Source organism: Salmo trutta, chromosome 15, assembly GCF_901001165.1.
Source record: "Salmo trutta chromosome 15, fSalTru1.1, whole genome shotgun sequence".
NCBI classification, from domain to species: domain Eukaryota; kingdom Metazoa; phylum Chordata; class Actinopteri; order Salmoniformes; family Salmonidae; genus Salmo; species Salmo trutta.
Genome location: NC_042971.1, coordinates 11569751 through 11579612, shown reverse-complemented (window position 1 = coordinate 11579612; position 9862 = coordinate 11569751). Strand labels below are relative to the sequence as shown.

The window sequence follows — 9862 nt, the reverse complement described above, 5'->3', positions numbered from 1 at the left end:
GCAGGAGGGTTAAATAGGGGAGTGTGGTATTTATTATTATTATTTGTTAGTGTAGTGTTAGATGGTAGGGTATTTGTTGTATTACATTTTTTTGTTGATTTAATAATAAAAAAATATTATTATTATTATTAATATTAAGCAAAGGATAAGGGAGTTATACTCCAGTCTAGTAGACGGCGGTAATGTAACATTTATTGGATGCCAACCACCGTTAAACCTCATCGAAGAAGAACCCACTGAGCGAACGAACCCAGCTTTGCCCATCGCTTGTCTGTCTGGAAAGACTCCGCAAATGAAAACTTGTGGTGGTGGGGAACGACCCCGCCGACAGCCGACCCGTTCCGTGTGCCCCCGCAAGGGGTTTCTCTCCGCAGGTCTGGCTTTGTTCTGCTGTAATTGAATGTAACTAGGTAACAAGAGTCCGAATAATATGGCCATGCGCTGTCTTTTCTTGGCTCGGAAAAGTCTCAACTGCGTCGGCAGATTACAACTATTTTTGTCGAATGATCACAGGTAAGGTTGGTCAACATATCCCTCTAGCTATTCCCAAAAAATACAGTGTAAAGTAAAGACCCAACTTTCAACGCTGCGGGAACAAGCTTGCTGTACAAAAGCTAGCTAGCTAACGCTGCTTTTAGCAACATTAGTTCGTTTAATAGCGTTAACGGTTAGCTCACTGACGGTTTTAGATTAAGTCAGTGGTCGCTAGCTAGCTAATTTATGCTTCATAACGGGTTAACTAGCTACTTGTAGGGAAGTCGAAGGAATGGGCTGCTGCCATCAAATAGCGTTCCGTCCCAATTGGCGACAGATTTTCATGTGAATATTCTAAAATCCGCATAAAAACAATGTGCATTTTCCCACTAGAAATGTTTCCATCAAATTGACTAGTCTTTGCGTGATGATTTAAACATTAATTTTGGGGTTAAATTACCATGTACCGAATAACAAATACAAGTTAAATGGGTTTCTATCGCGTTTAACTCTACTGGCGGTTTTGTCACAAAGAAAATGTGCGTTATATAACGAATGTGCCCACTGATGTTGGCATCATTAGCCAACATCTTGCATATACAGTGCGGGTGTAGGGTATAGCCTACATGATGAGATTAGTATGGACAAAAGAGCGAAATTATTTATATTTTTTAGCAGCCAAGCATCGATCGTCTTGTCACCAGAATAAAACCCTCGATATTTCTGAAAAGGGACATCAAGCCCATCACCTTGCACGTTCACCACCCTGTGAAGTTCATCGTAACTTATTTGATCTGTAGTATAATAAACTGCATACTTTACGGAGTCGTAGTGGGAGGACCACACATGTCATCGCGTGACTAAGTTTACTTCGATATGATGGTTATTATATCATTATGTGCGCATAAAAGCGTTTCTACCGCCATTTCTCGCATAATTAATTTTACCGACACAGAAAGATCCCACATTGTCTAGCAATTTTTGTTTTGTTGACATTTGGAAAGTTTCCGACAAATCTGTAGTTCCACCAGGCCTGTGATTATATTGTTTATCCTACATGTACTTTACTCTGAAAAGGTTGTATGGAAACCTGGTTACTGACATTAGAACCAGGAGCTGCTGCACATTCAATATGGGAGCTATTTCTATACTAGAGCGCCCAGTTAAATTGTGCATTTTTAAAATCATTAGCTAAGTGGTTAAACTAGTGAGAAATGTGATTATAGAAGAGAAAAAAATCTTGAGTTTGCGTCATTTACTGTCTTAAATGAAGATATAGCAAAATAATTGAATATGTAATTAATTTATATTACGCTCTTTTCCATGATGTGGACAGTATGATATTACATTACATAAACAGACGTTTTGACCACATCAAATTGGGGGGGAATTACCTTTCTTTATACCTCAGTGGGAATTACACATCCCTTTTGACCGAAAATTGGGGATGTTAGTATAAAGGTTTTTGGTCAACAAGATCATTTACTTAAAACGGATCAATATCTTTTGTTTTGTACTGTTGATTTTCTCATATGTGCTGGGGGTCGCAGGACTTACAACGCTGCTGTCATTTTCTTTCTCAAACGGAACAAATAATTCAGGGGGGTTTCTCTATGAAAGTTGCCAGCCACACACCAATACACAGATTTGACAGACAAACTATCAGTTAAATAGCAGCCAACTGTTGTCACAGATTGTGTTTACATACACACTAATAATTCAATATTAAACTGATTATGGAAGTAGTCTTGTAAACACCATACTCAGATTATCTTGTTTGGCTTAAGGTCAAAATCGAAAGTAAGCATACACCAATTAAAACACCTGGTTTTCTGAGCAATCTTTCAAACTATTAGAACATGTAATTGGGCATTGCAGCATCACATTTTATATGCACATGTGCAGCACCTGTAGCGCAAGTCTCCCTCTTATGTGTGAGTGAAGTGAGTTTGGAAAAACTGAAAGTATGCATCTTAGAAATACACTGCTCAAAAAAATAAAGGGAACATTAAAATAACACATCCTAGATCTGAATGAATGAAATAATCTTATTAAATACTTTTTTCTTGACATAGTTGAATGTGCTGACAACAAAATCACACATAAATAATCAATGGAAATCCAATTTATCAACCCATGGAGGTCTGGATTTGGAGTCACACTCAAAATTAAAGTGGAAAACCACACTACAGGCTGATCCAACTTTGATGTAATGCCCTTAAAACAAGTCAAAATGAGGCTCAGTAGTGTGTGTGGCCTCCACATGCCTGTATGACCTCCCTACAACGCCTGGGCATGCTCCTGATGAGGTGGCGGATGGTCTCCTGAGGGATCTCCTCCCAGACCTGAACTAAAGCATCCGCCAACTCCTGGACAGTCTGTGGTGCAACGTGGCGTTGGTGGATGGAGCGAGACATGATGTCCCAGATGTGCTCAATTGGATTCAGGTCTGGGGAACGGGCGGGCCAGTCCATAGCATCAATGGTACTGCTTGCCGTGCGGTAGCAGAGAGAACAGTCTATGACAAAGGTGGCAACTTCCTCTGACACCGCCTGGTATAGAGGTTCTGGATGGCAGGAAGCTTGGCCCCAATGATGTACTGGGCTGTACGCACTACCCTCTGTAGCGTCTTGCGGTCGGAGGCCAAGCAGTTGCCATGTCAGGTGGTGATGCAACCAGTCAGGATGCTCTCGATGGTGCAGCTGTAGGACTTTTTGAGGATCTGAGGACACATGCCAAATCTTTTCAGTCTCTTGAGGGGGATAGGTGTTGTTGTGCCCTCTTCACGACTGTCTTGGTGTGTTTGGACTATGATAGTTTGTTGGTGATGTGGACACCAAGGAACTTGAAGCTCTCAACCTGCTACACTACAGCCCTGTCGATTTAAAATTGGGGCGTGCTCGGCCCTCCTTTTCCGTAGTCCACGATCATCTCCTTTGTCTTGATTACGTTGAGGGAGAGGTTGTTGTCCTGGCACCACATCCCTATAGGCTGTCTCATCGTTGTCGGTAATCAGGCCTACCACCGTTGTGTCGTCAGCAAACTTAATTATGGTGTTGGAGTCTTGCTTGGCTACGTAGTCATGGGTGAACTGGGAGAACAGGAGGGGACTGAGCACACACCACTGAGGGGCCCACGTGTTGAGGAGGCATTTAGTCCCAAGGTCCTTAGCTTAGTGATGCGGTTTGAGTGCGCTAGAGTGCTGAGCTGTAGTCGATGAACAGCATTCTCACGTAGGTGTTCCTTCTGTCCAGGTGGGAAAGGGCAGTGTTGAGTAAAATAGAGATTGCATCATCTGTGGATCTACTCCAGGCTTTGCTACATATCATCTATGAAAATCCCAATAGTTCAAAAAGCGTTTTTGACAACATACTGAAAAAAGGTAACGGAACAATACTCAGAGAAGTTCATCTAAAAATGTATCTAAATATTGCAAAGTTTTGGCAAAGACAGTGATATACACACTGTTCCCCATCATCTCCACATCTTGGGTATTTATCCCTCGCTCCAGTGGTGTAGTGGAGGGTATATGCCGCCGTATACCCACATTTTTGCATATACTCACTTCTTAATCCCCACTGATGTGTATCAAAGCAGTGTAGTGCAGGTGTATGCCGTATCAATTATGTAGTGCAATAGAGAAATTATGCACAAAGTAGCCTACACAATCGCAAAGCACGTGAAATATATTAACATGTGTGCCACACACATATCTAGTTTCAGCGGAATATCAGACGGCATTGGCAGCAAGAGCGCGCCGCTTTCAACTGGTTGTTGCATGGAGCAGCTCACAGATTTGAACGACAACCAGCCGTGACTGGGAGACCCATAGGGCAGCACACAATTGGCCCAGCGTCGTCCGGGTTAGGGGAGGCTTTGGCCAGAGGGGCTTTACTTGGTTCATCGCGCTCTAGAGACTCCTTGTGGCGGGCCGGGCGGCTGCAGGCTGACCTCGGTTGTCGATTGAACGGTGTTTCCTCCAACACATTGAGGCTGGCTTCCTGGTTAAGCGGGCTGGTGTTAAGAAGCGCGGTTTGGCGGGTCATGTTTCGGAGGACGCATGACTCGACCTTCGCCTCCCGAGCACGTTGGGGAGTTGCAACGATGAGACAAGATTGTAATTGGAATTAGGATAAAAGGGAGATAAAATACAAAAAATATTACAAAAAATGTTGTCCAAAGTATTGGTTAAATCTTCGAGACGCGCAATTCAGTCATGTGCTGTTTGAATTAATTTCTAAAGCCTTTCCCAAAAAACCTTCAACTAAATGTTGACTGCAAAGTAGACCTTCCTGGCAGAAGGATTTAATGATGATTTGTATTAATCAGCAGGGCATTTATTTTCCAAATTCTGCCATTATATGTAGGCCAACATTGTATCCTACATTACAGAAACACCGCTAGCCAAATGGTCTCTTGCTAGGTTCACAATTTAATAGTCTTTTGCTTTCCAGGGCTTTGATTGGCCTGTACAGCACAGCGGCAAAGCATTGGGGAACAGGTGATAATTGCAGTGGTGATGACACCACAGATGACTCCAGCCATACGATGACCAATGTGAGACTGCTGGAGATGAGGGCCAGCAAGCTGGAGGAGCAGGTCAGGGAGCTCACGGTAAGAGCCTCGATGGCGGTGAGAGTAAGGAGGAAGATTCTTTGTCTTGACTGGTGCTACCTACAGCCTGCATAGATTTGTTTAGATTTTTCCCTGGAAATACAAAGAATTAAATCACGTATGATGTACTATACTGTATTGTATTTCAGGAAAGATACAAAAGGGCCATGGCTGACTCTGACAACGTTCGAAAAAGAACTCAGAAGTTTGTCCAAGACGCCAAGCTTTTTGGTGAGATGTTTTTTCTCCTACCCTGACATCATACCTAGTGTGGTCCCTCTACTTCAATGGTATTCATTTTCGCCTTGAATTTCTGGGGACCCCAATTTTTTCCCACCAGAATTTCTGGCGATTCCTCCCCAAATCTAATGACACAACCTTAAAGTCTAAAATCCTATTTTTACATCAATACATATCCTTCAATTCATAAAATGAAAATAAACTACATTTACTACAAAATACATTTACTCAATAAAATTGTATTTTTCCAATGATCGTTCTCAACTTTTGTATATTGCCCCCCCCCCCCCCCCAAAAAAATACCCCACTGCTCTACTTTGTGCAGTTCTAATTCCTCTCCCTTACCACCACTCAAACAGGGATCCAGAGTTTCTGCCGTGAACTGGTTGAGGTGGCTGACCTGCTAGAGAAGACTACAGACAACCTGCAGGAAGAAGAGGGCCAGAGGCTGGCTCAGGTCCAGGACAGGCTGCAGGGGATCTTCACAAAGCACGGCCTGAATAAGATGAGCCCTGTTGGGGATAAATACGACCCTTACCAGCATGAGATAGTGTGCCACACTCCTGCTGAGGGAGGGGAGCCCAGCACCGTTACTATAGTGAAACAGGATGGGTACAAGCTCCACGGACGCACCATTCGTCATGCCCAGGTGGGCATCGCTGTGATGAAGCAGGAGCAGGACTAGGGCTTGTGCTAGTCTCTGCCCTCACTGTAGTACTTTACTATCTGCACCTTACAGTTCTAGCTTTGCATTTCAATGTTTTAGTGGGTTGTTCCAATTTGGTTACGTTCTCATTATGTACAGTCATGTATATAACAATTTATTTGACCTTTTTTCTGTATTTTACAATCTGAAAATAATGGGCTTGTTCACATTCTTCTAGAATATAATCATTTTTAGATTGTGCCTAATCATGTGAATGTGTTGGGTGTTTTCCATAAGTGCCGGTCGTCAGCTAAATAGCCGATAAGACTCAGTGTAAGCCGGCTACTTCATAAACTAACTAGGCTTTTCATTTAAAAGTTTCAATTCGCTAGTCAGAAAAGTCTGTGTAGCCTTCTCCCACTTGAATGAACGACATGCGTCTTCTAGTGATTTATTGATAGGACAGGTACCTGTCAGTCAAAAAGTGATGGTTTGTCAGTCTGCTGTCTTTCCCAGGCCTCAGTACCTATTATTTTTGTACATCGGTTGGCTGCAGTCTAATTTCTTTTCACGGAGGAGGGAGAGCATGATGCTTATTTTTCGTCTCCTGTGAGTGAATTAACACGTCCCATATAAAGTGGTAACAATGAGTTAAAATCCACTTATTGTTTTATGGCACATTCATTTTTCTTGTGCGTGTTTCATAGGCCAATACAGGCGCATAGGCTATTTACTGTGCTTTGATTGACGACCGAATTGCAAGTGTTTATTAGTTAATGAAAGATGTTGAACTGACTGAATGAAGTCAATATCCTGTTGCTATTCATAAATAATACAACGTAGTTATATGTCCATTGTTTCGCATCGGGACAAGGAAACAAAATATCTTGTTTTCTACTTTCCGAGGATTCGTAGCCCATGTCAAGACTTGCCAGTGTAGCCTAGTGATGGGTTGTTCGCGTACGAATGGCTCTTTTTGAATGGATCTGTTTGGTGAACGGAAACAAATCGCTGCCTTTCTTTTGATCCTATCAGTATGGACACATGCTCGAACGATGCGCTTGGCGAATGTTCTTTCTGCGTGGTGTTTTGGGAAACGTTACATCTTCGGTTGTTGTAGGAAAGATGCATAGTTAAAACACACGTAAGCCTAAGTTCCTTTGGGAAACCGGGCCCTGGGAGGTAAAGTCGTTAAAATATTCAATCATTTAGCTGTGTATTTCGGATTGAATCAGGGCATTAGAATGTACCAGAGGCCACCAAAATAGAGCTTGTTTTGCAAAAAAATCTCAGGGGGCATGCCTACCTTGACCCCTCCAGCCCGGATCTCCCTTGGCTGGCTGCTTTTTCTATTATTTGGCTGGCTACTCCCATGTACTTATGGAAAACACTGGCGTTAGCTATTTTACTAACATTTAAAGATATGTAAAGGTACTTGAGGATATTGTTATACTGCATATTTGCATAAGACCTGGTTGAGGAAAACCTTTTGTTTACTAATGTGAATGGAAGATAGGTTTCTTTTAAGGACCCCTTGTGTTAATGTGAACGTCTCTGGTTTCAGGTCCACATACATTTCTCCCACACTATTATGTGGACTGTGTACATTTCTAGAGGTCGCATTATTCACACTGCACTTCAGAATTGTTTTGTTTTTTTCTGTATGTGAGCAAGTAAGAATTAAGTCCTTGACGTTTGAGAGAATCTGTGATATTACAGGATGGGATGGTTACGTAGAATGTGTAGTTACCTGTAATTGTCCCTTATGATGAAGGTGGCACCTTTTACATTGAAAATGTTGGGATTTATGTATTTATATAGACAAATGTTTGTTTAGCATTTCCCAAAGAGTATTGTGTGGGATGCAGCTACGAAATAGATTCAGTTAAAGGCACTTTTAAGAAGGATCTTTGAGCCTTTTAAAACATATAGATAGTATGGATAACATTTTCTGTCAAGTCATTTTGCTTATAAATGAAGCACCACACGTGTGGTTGAGAAGTTATGGTATTCTCTAACAAATTATTTTGCTTTCAGACTACCACACTACATCACATTATTGCCTTAATAAATGTATTAGAAAATTGTTTGTCACTTGAGTTTAATCATTTGAAATGTGGAGGTGGGTTCTGCAAGGTGATCCGTTTTTAGATTTGGAAAAGGAAAGTTTGAAGCTAGCCCTAAAGTTGGATGAAGAGAACACCAGGAACATGAATTTACTTGCTCGTCGAAAATAGGTAGAAAGATTGAGTTTTTCTGAAGGGCCGGTGGTAGTGAAGATCGGTAGTCCTTCTCCGCAGCCTGAGTATCAAACATTATTTGTGAAGTGGACTTTGTCATTAATCATGCTTCCATCCACAGTTTTTATGCAAGTAAAGTTATAGCGTATATATTTTTTTTAAATGACAGCTGTGATGGAAACAAAGTTTTGGTACAATTTTATAAAGGCCGACAGATAGTGTTTGTTTGACATGGTGGGATCTTTTTGTCTGTCAAATTAATTATGTGAGAAATGTCGGTGGAAACACCTTTGTGTGCAAATATTGATATAATAACCATCATATCGAAGTAAACTTGGAGTGACATGATAATATGGTGTGTGGTACTATTAGGCTGATGATTACATAAGTTATGATGAACTTCACAGGGTAGCTAAAGTGCACAGTGATGAGTTTAATGTACCTTTCCAATAAATATTGAGGATCTTATTCTGGTGAGATGATAATCAATGCTTGACTGCCATTTGACCAATCAAAATGATTTTTCTGTGTGCAGGAGGGCATGGGACGAAAGAGTGTAGTTTCGGTGGAAAAGGTGGAGTGTTTCAACTGTAATTACCAATTGGATACCATGGAAATGGGAGACATCTGGGGATCAGAAATGTCCTGTGCGGGTGAGACCGATTGACATTTCCAGGGTGAGAGCAGTGCAGAAAGTGTCATGCTGAGGCAGTGAGGAAAGTAGAGGATGATGGGCAAAGGGTGAGGGAGATGATCCCTGTGAGTATTAGGCCAGTACAGAGTGACCCGAACAGTTTGCTTTAGTAAAGGTGGCTTCTTGGCGGTATTGGTGTGGTTATTAATTGTACCACACAGATGGAAAGGAAATCCCAGAAGACTGAATTGATGGTAGCAGCAGCAGAGACATTTTTGTATATCATATTTTAGTGCATGAGAACTACAAGGGTTTTGAGAGAAGGAGTACCAGCCTCCCAGGCCGATGGGCTGGAGTAGGTTCTGTTGGGGACAAAGTAGTGGAAAGGGTTGGTGAGGTGTGTTAGGGATAGTGGTATATACACTGAACAAAAAATATAAACACAACATGCAACAATTTCAAAGATTTGACTGAGTTACAGTTCATATAAGGAAATCAGTCAATTGAAATGAATTCATTAAGCCCTAATCTATGGATTTCACATGATGGGAATACATATATGCTTCTGTTGGTCACAGATACCTCAGAAAAAGGTAGGGATGTAGATCAGAAAACCAGTCAGTGTCTGGCGTCACCACCATTTGCCTCATGCAGCGTGACACATCTCCTTCGCATAGAGTTGATCAGGCTGTTGATTGTGGCCTGTGAAATGTTGTCCCACTCCTCTTCAATGGATATGTGAAGATGCTGGATATTGGCGGGAGCTGAAACACACTGTCGTACATGTCGATCCAGAGCATCCCAAACATGTTTAATGGGTGACATGTCTGGTGAGTATGCAGGCCATGGAAGAACTGGGACATTTTCAGCTTCCAGGAATTGTGTACCGATCCTTGCGACATTATCATGCTGAAAAATGAGGTGATGGCGGTGGATGATTGGCACGACAATGGGCCTCAGGATCTGATCACGGTATCTCTGTGCATTCAAATTGCCATGGATAAAATGCAATTG

The 9862-nt window shown here is 41.9% G+C and overlaps 1 protein-coding gene across 1 annotated transcript; it reads left to right on the top strand.

Annotated features, from left to right (window-relative positions):
* Positions 1-230: 230 nt before the first annotated feature.
* LOC115148484 (grpE protein homolog 2, mitochondrial) lies at positions 231-8060 on the top strand. The gene is made up of 4 exons (XM_029690400.1): positions 231-513; positions 4929-5088; positions 5238-5319; positions 5688-8060. The coding sequence occupies exons 1-4, from the start codon at positions 431-433 to the stop codon at positions 6011-6013; spliced, it is 651 nt and encodes a 216-aa protein (XP_029546260.1). The 5' UTR covers positions 231-430; the 3' UTR covers positions 6014-8060.
* The last annotated feature ends 1802 nt before the right edge of the window (positions 8061-9862 follow it).